Source organism: Artibeus jamaicensis, unplaced genomic scaffold (genome assembly GCF_021234435.1).
Source record: "Artibeus jamaicensis isolate MK-2021 breed Jamaican fruit bat unplaced genomic scaffold, CSHL_Jam_final contig_866, whole genome shotgun sequence".
In the NCBI taxonomy this organism is placed as follows: domain Eukaryota; kingdom Metazoa; phylum Chordata; class Mammalia; order Chiroptera; family Phyllostomidae; genus Artibeus; species Artibeus jamaicensis.
In genome coordinates, this window is record NW_026521994.1 from 485,582 (window position 1) to 509,450 (window position 23,869).

The 23,869-nt window shown below is 39.6% G+C and overlaps 1 protein-coding gene across 3 annotated transcripts in view; it reads right to left on the bottom strand.

The window, feature by feature from the left end:
• Nucleotides 1-6,857: 6,857 nt before the first annotated feature.
• Nucleotides 6,858-23,869, bottom strand: part of STIL (STIL centriolar assembly protein) — a 47,675-nt gene continuing 30,663 nt past the window's right edge. For 2 of the 3 annotated variants that reach the window (XM_053673457.1, XM_037132704.2), the window contains 5 exons: nt 21,437-21,602; nt 17,214-17,445; nt 14,030-14,243; nt 12,027-12,277; nt 6,858-9,101 (listed from right to left, as the gene is read on the bottom strand). In XM_053673457.1, coding sequence (XP_053529432.1) covers nt 8,315-9,101; nt 12,027-12,277; nt 14,030-14,243; nt 17,214-17,445; nt 21,437-21,602 — 1,650 coding nt within the window. In that variant the 3' untranslated portion in view covers nt 6,858-8,314. The remainder of the gene's footprint in view (nt 9,102-12,026; nt 12,278-14,029; nt 14,244-17,213; nt 17,446-21,436; nt 21,603-23,869) is intronic. The other variant, XM_037132705.2, reaches the window with a different exon arrangement.

The window sequence follows — 23,869 nt, forward strand, 5'->3', positions numbered from 1 at the left end:
AGTGCTTGCTGTGTGTTGCCTAGCCCTTTGCCAGTTCCGTTCTGCCACTTCATCCTCCACACTAACCCTGCCAGGCTGTTAGAGCGACTCCAGCCTTGGAGGTGAGGAGAGAGGTTCACCTCACCCAAGGCTGCCCAGCTGGTTGGCCCCCACATCCACTGGGACCCAATGTTCTCTCCATACCTGATGGCTGTACTGAAATATTTTTTCCCAAGGTTTTATTTATTTATTTTTAGAGAAAGAGGAGGGGAAGGAGAAAGAGAGAGAGAAACATCAATGTGTGGTTGCCTCTCACGGGCCCCCTTCTGGGGACCTGGCCTGCAGGAGGGGACCCAGGCATGTGCCCTGACTGGGAATCAAACCACTGACGCTTTTGTTGGCATTTGGGCACTGAATTCACTGAACCACAGCAGCCAGGGCTGCACTGAAATACTTGCTGTGTTGGGAAAACTACTCCAAAGTCTCAGGCCCTGTGATATGTCCTGGTTTAAATCCTTTTTGACTCTACAGGAGATAAACAAATAGCCCAAAGTCTCATAAAGAGATGCTAAAACTTGCATTAGGAATGCAAATTAAAACTGTGATGAGATAACTATGACACACCCACTGAAATGTTTAAAACTTAAAAGACTGGCAATACGGACTATTAGTGAGGATGTGGAGCAACTAGAATTCTCCTGAGTTGTTGAAGGGAGTGCAGAAATGACTCAACCACTTGGAAGAACTCTTTCACAGTCCTTACCAACATGCAGTTAGTTTATAAACACACACTTACTTGGGAGAATTGAAGAATACCCACAAGCACTCTTGTACACAAATATTCATAGCAGCTTCATTCATAATAGCTAAGAACTAGAAACAATCCAAATGCCCATCAGTAGGTAAATGGATAAATTGTTATACATTCACACAGTAGAATACTACTCAGCAATAAAAAGGAACCGCATTACTGATACATGCAAGAATATGGAATAACCTCAAAACATTATGCTCAGAGAAAGGGGCACGACACAAAAGAGTAGAGAGCACTTCCAGCAGGAAAGTTCCTGCCTCCGACTCCTCCGTCCGAGTCCACTGAACGTCCCCCCAACGTGGTGCTCACTGCATGTGCCTGGGTGTCGGTGTTCCCTACCAATTCCCTGGAAGACGGGCCGGCTTGCTGCACAGGCACAGCAGGAACGCCATCCTACGTGTTGAATAAAAGTGATAAAGACAGACCTGGAGAAAGAAATTGAGGGAGAGGGACACCGCCCAGCAGGAACTTGGGCCAGGAACTTAGAGGAAGTGGAACTGGCCAACCCTCTGGTCCTAGAAACCAGCCACAGAGTAGGTGTGAGGGCATCCTGTAAGGCCCTGTCTGAGAGAGAAATTGTCCCATTATTACACAGGCTGTGAGCGGCAGCTCCTTTCTGGGGCAGCCCCCAGGAAATGCAGGCCTTGGCGGCGGTGGGGGCAGTGGACTCTCCCTACATCCAAATACTGTCTGTGCTGGCTGGGGAGGGGGACACAGTCAGGGGGCTTGGAGAGTCACAGAGCAGGTCCCTCTAGGGTGATTCCTAAGGTTTGGAGCAAGGCACTCCCCAGGAGTAACTCAGCTTTGACCCATGTACCTGCTTCCCTTCCAACCAGTGAGTGTCTACAACCTGGTATCACTTTACCAAGGTTATACCTTGGGCTTTAGGGAACTGAAACACATGCTTACTCCAACCCTTTGCCCTTGAGAGAGACAGAGGAGAGAAAGGGGAAGAAGAGAACATGGGTCCTGAAGCCAGACAGACCTGAGTTCAAGTCCTGACTTTACCTGTGCTCCACACCCTCAGCAAGGGCACATCCTTTCACCACCGAGTCTCCAGTTCCTCTCAGGAATAATCACAACACAAGGCTCAGGTGAACAGCGGGGCTCTGGAGCCAGAGTGCAGGGTGTGAATCCTGGTTCTTCGTATTGGCTGTGTGACCTTGGGGAAAATTGTCTAACCTGTCTGTTTCTGTTTTCTACTCCATAAAATGGGGGAATATTAACAAATATTCAGGGCTTAGAACATAGCAGATGTGTTCAGTAAATGTTAACTAGTGTTATTACTTCAATGAATTTTTATAAGGATTAGATAAAGGATAAAACAGTGCTTTCCCCTATGACCTTAGTGACCCACCAGGCAGCAGGCAAACTATAGGCTCTGTAACAGATTGTTTCCAATATTCAAAAAGGCCTCAAAGCATCAGCTTATCTTCATGTCTCTCCTCTGGTCCTCATCCCATTGTCCCAAGCCAGGATCAGTTGCAGGTTTTGTCATCTGCTTTGGTGCCAACTCTCTGTGGTTGTGAGTACCTCTCCGTGGGTGTTTGCACGTGAAAGTGCACATCTGCTCCTGTTACTTCACAGGGTGACTGTGAGGTCTAAATGAGATTCTGAGCAGGACTTTGGGCAACTTAGATGAGTGTGATTCTGCACGCACAGTGTCTGACACAAATAACGCCCCTTTTAATCACACAATCTTTTATTACAAAATCACAAGCATGTCTTTCTGTAACATAACTATCACACTTAAGCACACCATGTTACATTTCAGGTGAAATGTTCACATTAAAACTATACATTATCACACCCATATTATTACCACACCCATGCAGGCGTTCCTTCTGCCAGACCCTTCCTTGCACCCTTGGGCACGCAGAAGTGCATGTTTCCGACGGCAGGGTCTAACCGTGCCTTCCCTTCCTTCCCGATGCTCCCCAGGGTCTAGCAGAAGGCCTCAGACATAGCGGCTACATTCAGCAGATTTTGTCCTGTGACTCTTCGTTGGACAAGGGGAGCACACATACTCCCTGCCCTTGAGTAGTTTCCAGCCATGGGTACACATAACCAACATACAACCTGGATGTCATAAATCTGTAAGAGGACAAGATGAGGCCCAAAGAGAGGGTTATGGAAAGTCAAAGGAGAAAAATATTGCTGCCCCGAGAGGACCCTGAGCTTTCTTGTAGGATGGGGAGGGGTTTGGAGTGGAGGTAGACTCTAAACTAGGTTTTGAAGTGTACACAAGGCTTTGAACCTATGGAGGGTTTGGAGGCAAAGGGAGCAATGTGAGCAAAGCGAGAAGTGTGTGTGTGTGTGCACACTGTCTTTTCTTCATGGTATAAAGGGGAACAGGCCAGCTTAGGTCTGACTGTTCGGTACCTAACTTTCTGACTCAAACACCACACCATACGATAGCGCGCACCGGGAGGCTAGAGTCCCAAGTTCCGGTCCCAGCTCTGCGCTCACCACGCCGTGTGAACGTGAACAAGCCCCTCCCCTTCTTTGGGCAGCAGCGTTCTCATTTGTACGATGAAGGCCAAGCAATTTCTAAGGGCCCCGCAGCTTGGATACCTGACATCATTTTTTCCATTATGTTTTTAATTAGTCCCTCTTGCCCTCCTGGTCCCAGACCTCCCGTGAAGAGACAGGACACAGGGCTCTCCCCTAATCTGCCCTTTTCCTGGAGTCCAGTCTCTGACCAGGAAGTGGGAAAGCAGGATTTCCTCTGAGGATGTTCTCTGTGACCCAGACAGTTCCGGTTTAAGAAGCAGAGAGGAGATAAAGAATGTCACCCTGGCTTCCAAACCCTAAAGCCCCTTTCTGTGGGTTTGATGTTTTCTTCCACGCTAGTCTTTGAACTCCTTAAAAACAGGGACTGTGTTATTCAGAGCTGGAAAAAGACATGTTGGTATCCCTTCAAACAGCTATTATTAACATTTCAGTGGAGAAAACAGTTATCTTTTTCTTTTTAAATAGAGAAATGCATTAGGCATTATAAAAAGTAGGAAAATCTCCTCTTCCTCATCTATATCTGTGGAAACCCTTCAAGGCCCAAATCCAGTGATCCTTTGCAGAAGCCTTTCCCTCCTCTGGAATTGCAAACCACTTTTCACACCCTGTTTCTGAATCATCGTTCACACAGTTACAGTATGTCGGAGATATGTGGCTAACCCTTTTTCCCTAAAAAATCGGGGCTCTAGCCCTGACTGGTGTGGCTCAGTGGGTTGGGTATCGTCCCACACACCAAAAGGTCACTGTTTTGATTCCTGGTCAGGGCACATGCTTGGGGTGCAGGCTGAGTCCCCAGTTGGGGCCATGCAAAAGGCAACCGATAGATGTTTCCTCCCATACATCAATGTTTCTCTCCCCTCCTTTCTCCCTCCCTTTCCTTCTCTCTAAGAATAAATAAAATCTTTTAAAAAAGTTGGGAAACTTGGCCCATGTCACAGGATTTGGGGCAGAGAGACGAGAGGAACCTGATTACTGCTGACTTCTAATTCACTGTTCTATTTGTATATTTTACCGCTTCATCTATTTTTGCTTTCCTGTCCCCAACTCCCTCCTCTGGTGCTGTACCTCTTCATATCTCCATGCTTTATGACAAGCTGTTCCCTCTATCAGAACTATCACCTCTTCTCTACTGCTTCTGTGAGATTCTGGAAAGATCTAAAGTGTCAGAATAGCCCTCTTCCAAGCTTCTCTTAATATATTCTCCCACAGTATATAGTTCTATTATAAGCATTGCCCCTTCTGCATTGCTAGTGTTTGCATGTCTGTCTCCCATCAGAGTTCATTCCTAAGGGTAAACATGTTCGTCATCTTATGCTCAGCACCTAGCTCAGTGCCTGGCTGGACCAACATTTAGATGCCTGTTGAATGATGAGGAGTAAACAAGGTGCTGGTGGGGATCAGGAGCATGGAGGGAGTGGCTGCTGCTGGGTTAGACGCTCTGGAAGGACACTAGACTGTGAGCTATAGAAGTGTGACTCTGCTCCAGTGATATCTTATTTGTGTCTGAAAAAAAAGGGGAGTTAATGATACTGCCACACATATTTCGGTTGGGTTTTGTTAAGTGTTAATATGAGGGAAAGCGTACTTTGAAAAGCGTGAAGCAGTCTGCCAACCTAAGACACTATCATTACATTTATTTCACAGGCATAAAGGTCTCTCTCATCTAGATGGCGAAGCAAAGGTTCTGCCCTTATGAGTGATGTCTAGAAAACAATGGCACAGAAAAATCTTTTGTTTCTCTAATTTCCTGGAGCTGTTACAGTACTCTGTAGGTTACCACAGTGAAAATCATTGAAGTGAACCCTTTAACATTAACATAGACAGCCAGAATTACATACTTCAGAACTTGGGTAAAAAACTAGTCATCTCTGCTCTTGGCTAAAGAGCAAGGGGGACTCCTTGGGGGGAAAATACAGCAGGACAGCTTGGAGGACAGTGTATACTTGAAAACAGCATGGACTGTAGTATCAAAATCATTCATTTGGCTCCAGATGCAGGAACTTCTTCCTGAATCCCTCAGGCCTCAGAGAAGTGGTTTCCCCAGTGGCTTATAGGAGCTTGAATCTCTGGTAGCAACTTATCTGCCTAAGTTAACTCCCTAAGGCTGTTTCTCTTCTATGAGGATGACAATCACCAGCTGGGGTCAGCCAGGAGGCTTAAATGAACCAACGCCATGTAAGCACATGGTGAGTCCTAAAAAGAAGGAAGCTATCATGATTACACTGCTCTGGCCCTTCAAGTCTGAATCACTAGTTTTGTCTTTTCATCATATACTGTTGGCGTGACTGTTTCCAGGATGCTTCCAACGACTACTTCCGGAGGGCTCTGGCACAGGCAGGGCAAGGCAGAAGAAAAGCGAGGATAGCAGAATTAGTCAGCAGGGGCTCAGAGGTTGAATGAAGGGACATTTGGTGGGTGGGCATGGGGGGCGGTGCTGCTGTTGGCCAGGACCCAGACTAAGGGGTATGTTTCTAGACAGAAGTTCCGTCGTTTCCTTATTCCATTTGCAGCAGCACATGTATATCTATAAACAGCATCCTGGAGACTGGATGGAAGAAAATTTCAGAGAAATGTCACTTTAGAGGCAATCATCTCCAAAGTCTTTTAATCCAATTTTCCCAGCACTAATGTTTTTTCCAAAGATGTTTAAACACCACTGTAGCAATTAGTTTGCCAAATAACTTCCCATAGTAAACACTCTTCTTAGAGAACTTTCTAGAATAGGCTTCAGTGATGGCCCCTCTTCTCTGGACATGTATTTAGTAAAGAGACATGTTTTGCTGAGTTAATCTGCAGTCCAAATTCGTTTTCCAAAACTGCTTAAACGTTGTATCAGAAGCCTTAATTTAGATGTGGTAAGGGAAGTGACAGAATTAAATTTTGTCTAAAAGGCCTTAAGTTCACTTTTTACTGTTCAGATAGAGAGCTTATTTGGTGCGGGTTCCTAGTGATAATGGTATAGTTAATGAAGCTGTCACTTAATTCGCCAACATTCCGGTTTTTTTCAATAATGTGCAGTATAAATTGTACCTACACTCTCCTGGGTGATACAATGAGGGGTAAAGTTAAACAGAGTACACAGTACATTCTGTTAAACAGTGGCACCTGACAATTCTGTTAAAGAATCTACTCCAACAAAATCCATGTCGACTTTTATGCTACTTATTAAAACAACCAAAGCCTCACACAATGCCTATGAAAACAAAGGGAAACACATCACTGCCACTGACTCACCTTAATTTTAACCTGAAAGAGCAATCCTGAAGGAAAAGATGCGCAAATGGGTCCCTGGCTCCAGGGGGAATAGCGGAGTCCACCCTGTTGCTGTCCTTTGGCTTGCTACCTATAAACTGACTTACCAGATTTTACCCGAGAAAGCCCCCATTGGGTTGGAGATCTAAATATTTCTTTCCAGTTTATGCACAAGCTTTGATATAAGACAACGGCATCTTAACTTCAGCAGAAGAGCTTGCTCTCTCAAATGAGGTTTTTTTTTCATTTATATTCAGAAATAACAATTTAAAACAATATTGAAGAAGGTGGGGGAAAACGGAAGCAACTTTTTAAAATTTTATTTATTTATTTTTAGGGAGAGAGGAAGGGAAGGAGAGAAACATCAGTGTGTTGGTTGCCTTTTACTGGGTCGAGAGCCCCTTACTGGGGACCTGGCCCACAACCCAGGCAGGTGTCCTGCCTGGGAATTGAACTGGCGATCCTTTGGTTCGCATGTGGGCACTCAATCCACTGAGCCACACCAGCCAGGGCAGGAAGCAACTATTGATACACTCAAAAACTTGGACAGATCTCAAGGATATTATGCTGAGTAAAAAACAATTTCAAAAAGTTACATACTATGATTCCATTTATATTAATGTTCTCAAAATGACCAAATTCCAGTGATGGAGAACAGACCATTGGTTGTTAAGAGTTAGGGTTGGAAGGAGGGTAGAATTAGAATTTTTGGGGGGGTGATGGAATAGTTCTTTTTGTATGCTGATTGTGGTGCCAATTATGCAAACCTATGATAGTGATATAATTTCAAAATTTCATATACACCAGTAAGTCAATGAGTGTGTGTAGAAACCTGTGAAACCTGAAAGGTCTTTAGTTATTAATACTATATGTAATGTGAATTTTTTGATTTTGATAATTATCATCAAGGTTCACTGAGTGAAGGGTACCCCTGAACTCTATTCTTTTTGTAACTTTCTGGTGTCTAAATTTTTTTAAGTGGAGAAGGAAACGCTATAGCAGAGGACAGAGGAAAACAGTCAATCTAGACATTTTAATTAAATTTAATACATATTTTAGTTCTATTAAAAACTAAAATGTTTGAAAAACTTGCAAAGTTTATAAAACACACTCATACCCAATAATTTTCTTATCCTGCGATATTTAGAGCTATATGTTGAACATGGTACATTATCTCAACCCACTATATTGCTACAGTTTTACTTTCACAGAATTTAACAAATAGACATTTTAATTTAAGAAGACATACACACTCCTTGTAAGAAAAGATCTCAAGTTATTTTTTACAAACAAAACTTTCCTGTTAAATTCAGTAAGGGTTGACCTAGCTAATTTAGGCAGGGTCATGACGACTCTGTCCCTTTGGGTGACACCGGGTCGATGCAGAGCTGCAACGTGCCAGGAAAACAGACTGACTTTTCAAAACGCACAGCAGAAAAGAACAGTTCAGATTCCGAGCTGGAGAGTGTCTGTTTATCTAAGTTTGTTGAATAACTGATCGCAGGGCTTGTGTATTTAGAAAAGGTTTTGGAGATACTGAAAAGCTCCCTCACACAGAGAACCCAGCCCTCCCACCAGCCAGCCAACTCACAGACAATCAGGTCACTCATTTGGGCCTTTAGAGTCAGCTGTTACCAAAACCAGGGTGACCCTTAGAGTAATTAGGAATCCCCAAACTGCCAACAGGCGCTGGCTGTTCTCAGCATCCTCAGAAGACACCCTCTCCTCATACCAGGAGGGATGGGGGTAAAAGGTTTAAAATAATTTTGGCAACTGTCTGAGACGCTTTACGTCTAAGAAGGTGCCTACGGAATTCATACTATTCATTTGCTTTAAAGTTTCAGAAGGTTTCAGACTTTCAGGAAAAACAGGAGTGTCTCTTTCATTTTCTTTTTCAGGATGGTGGGTAAACTCTGCTTTTCCAGTTCGGAGGTTGACTACAGGACTTGATTTAAGGTTCTTTAATAAGAAAGCTGGGTTTTCATTCAACCGCTGTACTGCTTTTGGTGGAACTTCATTTGTAATATTTCTCAGGACTGGCATATCTGTGGGGGTGCCCAAGGATTCACAGTTATTACAATGAATTCTTTCACAGGCGTTCCTAGAAGGCTCCTTCTGATGATCGAGGTGTTCAGGTATGGATGTAAGGTTTTGATTCAATAAATGTTCACTCTTGCTATCTGTGTTCTTCAGAGGCTCCTCTTCATCTTCACTGTTGTCACTGCTTTGGATGAGTCCATATCTCTTCATATATTTTTTGGTTGCAAGCGACATGTTGCTTGGTGAAATTAAACTAAGCCCCACTGTGCTCCTGTCTGTATTAATATGCAGAAGGCTAAAAGATGAGTCACAGTGGTTCTGGTTTGATCGAGTGAGAGACAGTTGTGACAGCTGATTTTCATTTAGGTATTTCAGAGCTATAGCGTTTGCCTCCATGCTCAGATCCACACCGCTGGGGCTTAAGCCGCTCACGCCAGCATTAGAGAAGGACACATAGTTCAATCCAGAGATCACCGCCTCAGGGCTGATGCAGGCCAGCACACTGAAAGACACAACAGACAGAGTGGACCGTCACGTACCTTACTTGGAGTTCCGAGTAACGTTATTCTAAATGCGCTCCAGGTCTATGAGGTGACTAAAGGGCTTCAGCTCTAAGCCTCGTGGTGCTCTTTATCTGAGAGCTCAGACTTCTAAGTCTTGATGATCGAGATACATTCAAGAGATAAAACTGATAATCTAGAAGGTAAACCCATGACTTACAGACTGAAAGTGGAACAGAAATTAATTTTTCTGAACTTAAACATCACTCATGGTTTTAAGACAAAATATAGGCCCCCAAATGTAAAAGTTATTGGTAAGGTAAATATCTGTAAAGTAAAACAAAAATAAAAAAATAGAAGGCACATTTGATAATATAACATTACAAGCTCTGGTGAGTACCTCAGAATACTACCTTATTCATAGTCGAAGAGATCCTGTTTGTAATGAATAAAAAACATCAGCCAGTCTCTGGATACAGACTACGGCATGTGTGCAGACACCGATTTTCTTTTACTAGATACAACCTTAATCACTGTGGCTGGTATTATCTCGTTAATGTTAACTCACTGACTTGCCTTTCCCTTTCTATCATACACACAATAATAGCTGCTAATTTTGATGGACGCCATATTATATGCCAGGCACTCTGCTTCCCATTCATCATCTTATTTAATCCTCACAGAAACCTTTCTTAGAGAGGTCATCCATATCAAGTATCTCAACTTTATTGGCCATTACAATACCTCATATTTCCCTTCCCCTACCTTTCTGTTTTCTCCTTGGCACGTATGGCTATCTATAGCTACTTAACTCACATTTCTTTTCTTTTTGTTTTTACTCACATTTCTTATTTACTGCCTAGCTCCCTTGTGGAAGCCCATGAATTTTTGTCTATTTCTGTCCCCTGCCGCAGTATCCTTGGTGCCTGGGAGCGGGCACACAATTAATACTTACTGAATGAATAAAAGAAGCAGGTACGATTGTTATCTTTATTTTATAGTTGAGAGAACTGAGGAATAGAGATTTTTAACTAATTTCCTTAGGTTGAACAGTAGTAATTGGCAAACTGAGATCAGGTCTGCCTTACCCTCTGGGACTCTGCAATAGTTTTCATTGTACTGTATTCAGCAAACTTGTATTTTGCTATCAGTTTTTCTGTTCCCTAAAAATTAGAGTCATTTGTGTACTATTTGTTATGGCAAACAGTATATTCTAGTCAAAGAATAAGCTATAATTTTCCATATCATTCAGTGAAGAAATTCAGCCATTTTACATGTGCCAGCCCCTGGGTGCCCTTACCCCTACGAAGCCCAAATAACTATCGGGTAGCTTCATTCTCATTGTTAATGTTCCCCAAGACCAGTGATGCCACCACCCAGCAATGGGACAGCGTGCTCCACAGTGATGGTCTTTACAAGGACTTCTTCCTTAACCTTCCTGCTAAGGTTGCGAGACTGTCGGAATAAGATGAAAGAGATAGTATCAATTTATCCAGACATTATTCTTTTATGCTATAGTATAGTGATAACATATTCTGAATATACAGTCCTTTTCTACTTTCTTTATTTCCTAAAATTATAATCAGTTTGCATATGAAATCAGAAAATGTGTGCACACTAAAAATATATCCATAGATAATATTAATGTAAATAATTTGAAAAAGCAAAAACTTCTAATCTAAGAAGTTCATTACTAAAATGTGTTAATTTCAGTGTTTCAGACTAGAGACATTAAAATAGGGTGGCCACCGAGAAGAAATATATTACTTCTCAAAGGCAGCCGCACCAAAACCTCAGGGTCCTGCACAGACAGCAGGCTGCTCTGTGCACCCCAACAAGTGTTGTACAGCCTCCACCTCACAAATGCTACCTGCCTCATGCTCCTACCAAAGCGGTACCACTACACTGGTGGGTAATGGCAACATCTGCCAAAACCTCACGTGCATACATCCTTTGAGCCTATCTGCAAAGATACTTGTACAGGACCTGTAGAATGATGTTCACTTAGCATTGTTTGAGATGAGAAATAAGAGATTCAGACTAAAAGGCCATTAACAGAGGACTAGGGTTCACTATGTTATAGTACATGGGTCCCACAGAATATTATGCAGCTGTTTAAATGCATGAGAAAGAACTGCATATGCCTATAAGAAAAAGTAAGCTATAAATGTTAAGGGAAAAAAAAACAACCACCAAATCACGACACTCTTCACACATGTATATACTTGAACATTTCTAGAAAAACATGAAACAAGAGGAGTAACCTTGGAGGAGTCAGACTGAAAAGTTTGCGGGGTGGGGGCTCTTGTATTTAATCTGGTATTTGTGTATGATTTGATATATTTTTTAAAACCACGAGACTGTTACTTTTGTAACTAGAATACAGCAACAAAAATAATGAACAGAAAACAGGCTAACCTTAACAATATAATTTCTAGATTTTTATCCTCTTTAAAAACAAGCAGGTGCCAAGGTCCTCTGTGATGCAGAGGAGTCTGAGCAGAAGAGCACGGCCAGTGGGAACATTTCTGAGCAGAAGGCAGCATTCCCAAAACTATGCCCTTGCCGTTTAGGTGGCACAGCTTCGTAACGACCAGAAGCTGGCACAGACACTGTGTCTTCCAGCAAGACTTTCCAGACACCAGGAACGAGTCAAAGCTCACTTCTCTTGCCCCAAGACTCCCAGAGTACTTCGCTGGCATTTTTACCCAGGAGACATCCCACAATATCTCTGTAATTATATAACCCTCTCTCCTGCTAAAATGGAGAATCTAAAGGGTACAGATGATTTCTTATTCATCACACATGTAGCAGGCCCTGAATAAATGATAAATCAATTGAATTGAGTAGCAAGTGTATGCCCTTTCTCATGAGATTGTTGCATACATTTAAAATTTATTCATCCTTTAAACAAATTTTAAATTTACCTGGCATGATCCACTTTATGTGCATTTTTCTTCACTTTAGTGGGAGAATCAATTTTTACTCCAAGGCTTCTTAGTTGCTTAAGGGTTGCATTAAGAACACAATCTTTGTCCACCAGTCCTGAATCATGTTTTTTTTTCTTTGCATGGTAAACATTTTGGGTTCCGGTACACTCATGGCTGACAATTACTGCATTGGTAGACGGTTGCTCAGTCTCTTTGGAAGAGTTATTTAATAGGTGGTTCACTTGACCCTGATGAAAACAATAAGAATATATATTAAAAATCCCTATTAACAATCTTAGGAAGAATGTAAATGATAGCATAAGTAAGGACAGGGAACAGTAAATTAATATCTTCCCAAATTCTACAAAGTATAAAGTACATTTGCAGGTACAGTCATACCTCAGTACTCATCAGCTTCAGAGCTTGTCAAACCCTGTACTAGATGCATTTGGACAAGAAAAAAAAGTTTCTGCACTGGGAGCTTGCTCAGGACTCATTGCACTCGTACGAGACATGATGCCACCCCACAAGAGAAAATGCTTTATCATTTGTCACTTGAAAAATCCGTGAGGTACTTGTCAGTTTTGGCACTCATCATGAGTTCTGGAGTGAATTACAAGTATCGAGGCATCACTGTATCATGGGTTTTTTATAAAAGCAGTCCATCCCAATAAATGCTTTGACCAGATCCTAGAGGAGACTGAGAATGTCTGTTCATAGGTGGTGGGCACACACTGTGATATACAGATTATGTGTGATAGAAATGTATACTGAAACCTATATAATCTTATCAACGAATGTCACCCCAATAATTTGAGTAAAAAAAATGATTCAAAGGGAGGGAAATAATAAAAAATTTCCATTTTGCCTTTCACCAGAGTATGTCAGAACTAAATTCTCAAAATCTATGAATAAAGTTTCCATCCTGATTTTTTAAAAAAATGTATATCTGTTCAGAATTTGTTCATTTTAAAACCAACAGACTTAAAATTGTTTGAGTGGTATTTCAAGTGTTTTCAGGGTTTACAGAAAATTCTTTATAAATAAACCATGCTTTCATCTGAAAAACAGTACTTTTTCAGTTATGCATATCATAGATCTTTGTTCTTGCAGAATCTGACTCCTTTCTTCTCTCATTCTGAGTGAGAGTGGTACTACCTCCATCCTCCTGGCATTAAAGCACATTGCATTCCCTGAGCACACGGTCACTCACACCAGTCTAGGACCTAGCAGGCAAATGACAAATGTGTGTTCACTGAGGAATACTAAGGGCCCCATGAAGTAAAGCTTAATTCGCCCTCAATTTTAAATGGAGAAATCGAATGTTCCAAAGTCTACAATCTGGATGGCAGTGACAGCCGGGGTTACATGACCTTCATGTCCCAGTTTACATTGTAGCTTTTCTAAAACAACTACTTCCTCCAACCAGAATTATGTCTTTTTAGTCTACGCTGCCTTTGCCTATAGCACTTTCTCCACCTGCCCCAACTGTTTGCTACCGGTATCTGTGTGTTACTTCCCTTAGGTCCTCAACAGTCATATTCACATTTTATAGTATCTAGTTAACTTAGTTCACTTTCTTAGACTAGGCTAAGTATTCAATTAAAATGCCGCTTACTTAAACTGAAATCAGTAAATATTATCATAAATATTCTACTTCTTCCCAACATCCAAACTTCCTGCAAACTCTTGCTTATTTCTTATGGTACTAACTTCAGTTTGGATTTGGCCTAATATCAATATTTACATCTTTAAAATAAAGCTTCTTCCCCCTCCCCAGCTATCTAAGTACCTGATAACAGGCACGCTTATAGTTAATTACTGGATTTGGATTATCACAATTTATGAAAAGCTAAAAGAAATAAATGACATATCACTAATTTGCAGAAAATCTTCTTATATCAAGGTCCTAATCAATTTAAAGATAGGAAAAGCTTGACTAGTATACCCTAAGCTAAATCACCATCACACAGAAGACAAAACGCTTTACGTTTTCTTACCAATAAATCCTGGTATATTTTCTGGTTATCTGATGTTTGATGTGGCGAAGGTTCCATTACTTGCTCAATTTTTGGTTCCCCGGAAGTTACAGAGTTGTTACCAGCACCCTCTGTTGGTCTACTCTGTAAGCACATGTTTATGCTCTCTGCCAGCAGAGAATTCGGAAAGAACACGGGCACCTCAGGTTCTTTTCTCACCACTGGAGAAGAGCTGCTTGAAAGGATGTACATTTAATGTAAGTGTTAGTTATCAAAGTATCCTTAACATATATCTGAAGTACAGTAACTCTGGAAGAAAGAGGTAAGGCTCACGCAGCATTCTGGTTTGTAATTTTAGCTCTTAGTGATGAGCATCTCATCTTGATCGGCTGCGTATAAGCTGGATCATGATAGCTTTTTGAGTCATGTTATTTATAATATATTTAAACAACTTTCTTGAAAAGTTGGAAAACAACCTATTGATTTCTCCAAAACTTGATGCAATAATTTTTTTTAGAGTTTAAAGATAGAAAAGACTTAACTAGTATTTTCTAGATGCTCTAAAATTTTAAAATATATTATTTGTTTACTTCAAGTTTTTTAAAAGATTTTATTTATTTATTTTTAGAGAGAGGGGAAAGGATGGAGAAAGAGATGGAGAGAAACATCGATTACATGCCCTGACCGAGACTGGAAGCAGCAGCCTTCCAGTCTGTAGGCCGGCACTCAATCCACGGAGCCACACTGGCCAGTGCTCACTTCAAGTTTTTGTCAAAGAAGAGTACCTAAAGTTGTCATTTATAATCACATTTTATACTTGGTTGTATTTTTCTTCTTTATGCTTATATATATTTTTCAAATTTCATACCATTAGTATTTATTATTTCCAAATTTAGGATACGAATATATATTTTAAAAGTAACCTTGGAAAGCAATATTTACAAACATTACTTGTAAGAACAGTAATCTGTGGCTACTGCAGAAAACAGAGAAGAATAATAAGAAATATGAACTAGCAGAAAGGGCCAGGCACTGTTTCAAGTATATCATCTTATATATAATCCTTCCCCAAAAGACCTATGAGACAAATACTACATTTATCCCTGTTCGACAGATGAGGAAATTGAGGCACAGACGTTAGTTAGGTAACTGCTCAAAGTTATACCAAGTATGAAGAAAATAAAAGTCACAGGTAATTGAATACCTAGAGATTACAGCTGTTAACACTTCAGAGGATTTCTATCTACGCTTTTCTCTGAAGAGCTGTACCACACTATAGCTTTAGAAGCTGCTTTCAAAAACCTAATATCATGTCATGAATATCTTCCCACTTCGTTAAATATTCTTAAAAACCAAGTTTTAATCTTTACATAGTATTTCATTTTTTAGATATGGTATGATTTTTCTAACCATACCTCTTCTTTAAAACTCAGCTTATTTTAATTTTTTCCATATTGAATTTTTTTAAAGATTTTATTTATTTATTTTAGAGAGAAGGGAAGAAGGGAGAAAGAGGGGGAGAGAAACATCAATGTGTGCTTGAACACACATTGGGGACCTACCCTGGCCAGCAACCCAGACATGTGCCCTGACTAGGAATCAAAGCGGTGACCCTTTGGTTTGCAGGCCAGCGCTCAATCCACTGAGCTATACCAGCCAAGCCATACTGTTTAATTTTAACTTGATATGAAGGGCCAAGCAAGCACTCATTTGGTACATGAAAATCTCAAGAAATTATTAGCTAAAAAAAATCTTTGTAAAATGCCAGTCGAGATATAATTCTAAGGAAAAAAGTCAATAAATCTGGCAATCTAAAGTAAAAAATCATTACATGGTAAAAACCATCAAACAAGGTCAAAATGCAACTGACAAACTGGATGAAAATATTTACAACCTTTACCACAATCAGCGAACACCTCTGGTATGTGAAGAAGACTTAAAACTTGAGGGGTAAAGGACATAAAACTAATAGAAAAATGGTATAAGAAAGACAAGCACATAATTCACAAGTATTTTTATGATCCAACTCACTTGTAAGTTTAAAATTGAAAATTAAAACAATATCAAAATATCAGTTATCACTTAAGAGGCTGGTCAGCAGTGTTTCTGGCACGGCTTTGGGGAAACAGAGGGAACATAATGTAAGGTACTGCTGGCGGGGATGCAAACTCATACAACCCTTTTGCAGGGAAATTTGGCAACATTTAATGAAACTACATACACAATTAACTTTGGAGGCAGGAATTCCACTTCTAAAATAATTCAAAACTATACATGAACAAAGTAAGTCACTGTAGCATTGTTTGTGGTTGAAAAACATTGGAAACAGTCTAAATGCTCATACATAGGAGAGTATTTTATTAAACTATGGCACACCCAAACAATGGAATATCATACAGCTATTAGAATGAAGGCGGTCTCTAGGAACCAATTTGGAGCAAGTTCCAGTCTATATTGTCAAATGAAAAGAGAAAAGTTTAGGACAGTGCTTATGGCACACTACTTTTCTATACTTTGTTTAAGAAAGAACATAAAACACAGATATATCTGCTCATTTGTACAAAAGAAATACCGAAAGGATAATCTAGTGACTAAAGAGATTGGGTAGAAGAAGAGGTGGTAAAAGGAGAATTTGGGAACAAAGTGGAAGGGAGGAGAAGGAAACAATCCTTTAAGTGTACACCTTTTTATATGGTTTGGTCTGTTAGAGTCATAGTGATGTTTCCCACTCCAAAAAAAACCCAAACAAAATCAACTAGAATATGAAGGGACCCCAAGATGGAATAGTAACACCTAATGGCATTGCAAACAAACAGCATAAGCATATAAGGGAATGGGGAAGAAAAAACTAACCTAAATAACAGTGAAAAAAGATATTTTCATTGGATATTGTAAGGCTAAAGATAAAAATTATAAACAAATATACTCTAGTCAATTTGTTTCAAAATTCTTAGTTATTCTGAAACTACTTCACATACACACTGAAGTAGGACTGAACCACTAATAAAACAGGGGGTGTAGGACTGGAATCAGAGGATTGGTATGAAGTCAAGGTTTTCCGAGTACAGATAGATACTTACAGAAATAAATGTAAATGTAGGTATATCCGTGGGTTAGCGTGCACACTGAGTTAGATCACCAAAAGAATCTCAGAATTTAAAAGAGAAAAAGAAGTAGGATGACTACTGAATCATGGAGACCTTACTTGGATACAGAAAGTGGCTGGTTAAGCTCTTCCTCCACACCAATGTTGCTCTCTTCAAAGCTGGGAATGTCCACTGCTTTTAATGAAGACGCACTGCCTGGAGGACTTGTGACTTCATTATTAATGTCGACAGAAAAATTCATGTCCTCACTGGAAATCTTGGTGTCATCTTGCTTCAGCTGAGAGTCAGGCTCTTGATGCTCACCTGCTGCATTCCAAAACAAGCTGGCACCTGGAGATCAAAAGTTTTAACAAACACTGAAACAAATACTCTACCATAAAAATAATTCCCTGACAAGCCTTTGTGAAGTACGACTAGCTATATTATTTTAACACAATTACCTAGAACTCTTTTCAGATTATATTCCTCAGCAATGCCACGGAGAGTTAAGTGGCAGGTGGAAAAAAAGAAAACTGGGGTACAAAGAAAAAGGGGATAATCTGGGCCCTGGTTTTTCGAGAGATGCGACTCTCAACTGATGTGTTTTATACATGAAAGTTTTGAATACAGTTTGGTGTGGTGTGTTGAAAACCACTGGTCTGAAACAGTGGACAAAACGTAAAATACAAATCCCTGATATTGATACTTTAATGAAGCATTTATAAAGCCATGTTAAAGAAGTATCGGACATATGCAATATCAGGCATGTATTTAAAAATCAAATGTTTCCCAAACTTTATGGATCAATTGCACAGCTATATGCAGAACTATTTGCCGGTATTATTTACTTGCTTGCTATTTTTATTTGTCAACTCACTTTATTTTTACCTAGCATCATCATCTCCAAGAAATCATAGATTTGAAGTGTTATATTTTTCCAATACTCCTAACAATAAATATATCCACAAAGTATAAAATATTCATTTGTATACTACTCCAAGTCATCTTCTGAACCTCAGTGGTATGCATTCTACAATTTGGGAAATACTGCTTTATAAAATGATTTTTAGAAATAATTAAAACCAAAAAGTAAATCCAAGTCAAAATGGATTCTACTTTGAGGGCCAACTTGGATGATATTATGAAAATAAATTAATAAAAAAGCATTTAATCTTGTATTAAACTAAACATTACAATCTTTTTCTTTATTTTTATTGCAGACACTGTGAGAGATGACCCCATTTCCCCACGCTTTGCCGGCTTCCCACCCTTTCCTCCCTCTGGCCATCACCACACTGTCGTCTGTGTCTGGGTGTCATGCATATGTGTTCTCTGGCTAGTCCCTTCATCTTCTTCATCAGCCCCGCTATCCCCACTGACAGCTGTCACTTTGTTCCATATGCCCATGTTTCTGTTTCTATTTTGCCCATCAGTTTACTTTGTTCATTAGATTCCACAGATAAATGAGATCATATTGTATTCGTCTTTCTCTGACTGCTTATTTCACTTAGCATAATAATCTCTAAGTGCTACTTATCCTGAATACATGATCACTAGATACACTTTGGGGAATTATGTATTATTATAGAATAAATGTGCTTCTAAGAGCCATTTAATTTAAATGATTCATAATTCATTTTTCTGCATATAATAACTCTGAATATGAATCTATGAAGTTTTAAAATATTTGAATTCTATATATCATGCTTGAACACTTATTTCAAATAATTTTGAAATATCAGTTCAAGCATGTGAATAACTTCACTCAGTTACCACTTTATTCAGCACATGTTGTTTTAGGCATCGCGTTAAGGAATGAAGCTACAACAGTGAGTAAGGCAGTGTTTCAGATCCCAAAAGCTTACAGGCTAGTGACATACACAGATGTTAAGCAACTATAATACACTTTATGTACAGAATTTTACAAAAGAGCCTAGGAGGACACTGAACTTTTTGGTATGTTTATTTAGCTCACAATACCCATGACTCCTTCCCCACCATCCCTCTACCACACACACACACACACACACACACACACACGCGCACGTGCACACTTTCCCTGGGAACCCCAACCCCTGCAATTAACAAAGATGGGACTCCAGAAGCTATGTCCTTAATTATGTGATTCTTAGCCCTCTTACCATTGAAGCAGGGAATAAAACCTAACCCAAACTTGGCCATTCAGGTTCTGTGCAATTTGATACTGGGACTGATGGATAGTAACCTGGTTTGTGCATAAAGGTAAATTGTGCACACATAAACTTTGGAACTCTGGGTGAACTATATTTTAAAAGGTAAGGCAGTGAAGACTGCAGATGAATAAAACAGCTATGTAGAATCATGGGATAGTCCTAATGGTATTCCAGTTTCTAGTTCTGATTTTTTCCTGAAGTCCAGCCCCATTCTTGGCCTTCACTTTTATGAAACATCCCCATATTCTTCCAGCAAATTAACTCCCATCCTTGCTTAAATCACTTCCAAGTGGTTTATGTTGTAGACAAAGAATCTTAACTGAGTAATTAATACCTGAATGTGATTCATAAATGTGCATGAAGTTCTTGCTACCCTCACTCCTTCCTCTCCTCTCTATGGACAGTTCAGAAAAAGAACATAAAATTTGTCTTCAACCTACCCCGACTCTTTTGAGCATCATTATCTTCATTTGCAAAAGTAGCTCAGTCTCAACAGATCAGACCGTACTCATCCTCTCTCCTTGGCTTCCCTAACTTGCCTCCTTCCGTTCAATACTACCAATTTTCCCCTCTATCATCCAGGCTTAAAATATTGGAATAACTTCTATCCTCATTTTGGAATACTTCTAGATTTACAGAGAAGATAATACAGAGTTCCTATATACTACTCTTCCAGGCTCCCTTGATATTAACATTTTATACTACCACGATACATTTTTCAAAATCAAGAAACCAAAACTGTGCCCTGGTTGGTGTGGCTCAGTGGACTGAGTGCCAAAAAAAAAAAAAAAGATTATAGAACACCAAAATTAATAGCAACTTTAAGAAATTTTTCTCATTGGTAATATATTTTTCTTTTTTTAATTGCCTCATTTTCTGTAAAGAGTATAATCAAGTTAACACTTATAGTTCATTCAGTAAAGCTGATTCATTCGATTAAAAACTGAGCCAAGCCTTTAACATGCCATTAGAAAGAAATGTAATTTAGCTCCATCTATTAGTTTTCTTGTTACCTATCCAAATTTCTTGTTTCATAAGTATTTGATAACTGTGTAGCAGACTTAAAAAAAAATTGGCCCTGGCTGGTGTGGCTCAGTGGATTGATTGAGCACTGGCCTAGAAACCAAACAGTCACCAGTTTGATTCCCGGTCCAGGCACATACCTGAGTTGAGGGCCAGGTCTCCACTGGGCGTCTCACAAGAGACAACCACACATTGATGTTTCCCTCTCATTTTCCCTGCCTTCTCTTCTAAAAATAAATAAAATCTTTAAAAAAAAGAAAAAAAAGAAACCAAGAATGGTACATTATTATTAACTAAAATTGTAGACTTTATTTGGATTTCATCAATTTTCCACTGATGTTCTTTTCTGTTCCAGGATCCAGTCTAAGATGTCACATTGCATTTAGCTAGAGTAACTTCTGAATCCTCCTTCTTCCTCAACTGCTACATCCAATTAGTTATCAAATCTTATCAGCATCTTACGTGACTCTTCCTTTCCATTCTTATCTCTACTATCTTGTGTAATACACGTTTTGCTAGACTCGGGAGGACACAAAGTTGTTGTTGAAGATTTCATGGTCTGGTGATGAGTAAACATGTAAACAAATGTCAATTACATTGCTGATTTTTTTTGAGGCCTTTAACGTTGCTTACCAAATAAAGTTGACTGTCCTTTGTTAAAGATATAAAAAGGGTCCTGTGTAACACTGCAGTGGAGAGTACTGAACAACTCAGAGTCCTGTCGTCTCTGAGCCCACACTGTTCTCTCCACCCAGTCTGTTCTGCCATCTCTGAATCCCACCTACTAAAATCCTACAAACCCTTCAAGGCCCAGATTCAGTAACAGTGCACAGATGCAACCTCCCCAGATCCCTCAAACCACAGATGATTTCTCTTGTTAGAACTGGGTCCAACCTGGGAAAGCAGCAGAAACAATGTATTGTTATGTAGTTTCATACCTGTTTTCAGGTATAGTTTTATTTCATAAAGAGTAAAGTTACACAAACACTTTAAATAGTTACACTCTTATTACCTTGGTTTTAGTTTTATTTGCATCGTGCACCAATTTCAATGTAAAAAAATTTCAAAGTGGACATGAAAAGCATTTAAAAAAATTCCTTACAAATAAAAAAAAAGAAAGAAATTACCTGTGCTCACAGCAATGCTTACACTTTTCCTCAGGTGTAAACCCGGGGACGGCTGTGCTTCCATGGAAACCAGCTCCGTCTGTGCCGAGTCCTGCCCCGTGTCTTCCACAGTGGTCGTCTTAGGGGAGCAGGGCTGACGAGACTGTGCTTCCAACAAACGCTGAATCTGTATCAATGAAAAACATATGTTAAACTGACAGTGAATTGCAAAAATGGCAGCTGAGTTTACATATGAATTATAGTTTCCCAGTTATAAATAACTAAACTTTATATTTTCTCACATTTCAACTAGATAATATCATAAAACTTATTCAATGTAGAAAATCATTATCATTCATTAGTAAGAAACTGGGCTGTGTATAAATTTAATAGTAAAAACATACAAGTGTCTAGATTAGCATTCAAAAATTGACACTCACGTTGAAAAGCCTGAATGTTAACAATTCAATCCAACATTTTTTTCCTATTTCACTTAAAAAATCAAAAGTATGGTAGTAGGTATGTCCTGACTCCACATACCAAATATTAGACATTTTTGCTCAAGGTTATTCTTTTTTTTAAAGATTTTATTATTTATTTTGTAGAGAGAAGGGAAGGGAAGGAGAAAGAGAGGGAGGGAAACATCAGTGTGCGGTAGTCTCTCACATGCCGCCACCTGGGGACCTGGCCCACAACCTAGGCATGCGCCCTGACTGGGAATTGAACTGGTGACCCTTTGGTTCGCCAGCCCGTGCTCAGTCCACTGAGCCACACCAGCCAGGGCTCAAGGTTCTTCGTATAAGGTTAATCAGAATTGCCCATGTATGACCATGCTGAAACTGGAAATCTTAACAATTGATAACAGTTACTAAGTGCTTCCTATGTATATGACGCTATCCTAAAAGTCTTATGTATAATTTTACAACACTGTGAATATACTATATATATTTAGATACATTTAACAAATAAGAAAACTTCAGGTATTAACCCCTGGCTGGTGTAGCTCAGTGGATTGAGCGCAGGCCTACGAACCAGAAGATCGTGGTTCAATTCCCAGTCAGGGCACACGCCTGGGTTGCAGGCCAGTTCCCAGCAGGAGACGCACGAGAGGCAACCACACATTGATATTTCTCTCCCTCTTTCCTTCCCTTCCCCTCTAAAGAGAAATAAATGATAATAAATCCTTAAAAAAATAAAATAAAAAATAAAAATGAAGTTACTTGCCCAGGTCACATAACTAACAAGCAGCAAAGCTGAGGCTCAAACACCAAAAATGTCCCCTCCTCCTTTTCAAACTGAGATATAATTCACGAACTATAGAATTCATCCTTTTACAGTATACACCTCTGTGGTTTTCAGGATGTTCACAAAGTTTGCATTCATTAATACCCCAAATTTCCGCACCCATTAGTGATCACTCTCCACTGCATCTTTCCCTAGCCCCTGGCAGCGACTATCTACTTTGTCTATAGATTTGCCTATTCTGGATATTTTATATACCCAGAATCATACAATATGTGACTTTATATACTGCTTTTTTCACTTAACACAATGTTTTTGAAGTTTACCCTTGCTGCACCCATGCTGCAGAATCTATCAATTCTTTATTCCTTTTAATGACTGAATAATACCCCGTTGTATGTATATAACACACTGTGTTTATCCATGCATCAGCTGATGGACATCTGGAGTGTTTTCACTTTGGGCTATTATAAATAATGTTGCTATGAACATGTGTACACAAATTTTTGTGTGAACACCTATCTTGGATATATACTTAAGGCTGGAAAAGCCTCCCTTTTTAAACAATGTGATTTTCTACTTCCCTATAAAGTATAATATTGTGTTCCTCTCATCTCATTAATTTTAGATTACTAATATAGAAAAATATTATTAATAAATTGTTAAAATCAGGAGAAATTTAACCTGCATTAATAATACAGAGTAGCATATGTATTTAGTGGTTTGGAGCATGGGATTTGTTATCATAAAGACATAGGTTTAATCACAGATGGCAAATACAAGGCCTGAGGGCTGAATCCGGCCCTCCACCTCGTTTCTACCGGGTAGCAGAGCTGAGCTCTCGCTTACCTCTTAAGGAGTTACATTTATACAGTCCTAAAATTACATTCGGCCCTTTGAAGGCAACTGTGAGGCTGATGTGGCCCCCGGTGAAAATGAGTTTGACAACCTGGTTTAAATCCTTCTCTAATACCTCTTGGAAAATCGATTTAACCACTATGAGCTTCAATATCACGTAAAACTTAAGTAGTTGTAAGGATTAGGAGATAAATTGCAATCTGCTTGGTTGTTACTATAGTCGAGTCCTACACTAAGTGCTTACATATGTGTAATACACATGTCTACATATAGGTACCAATATATGTACAAAAATATCTAATTAAGGCTAAACGATGAGGAGCTAGTCATTAAAAACAGAACAATGTTTCAGGC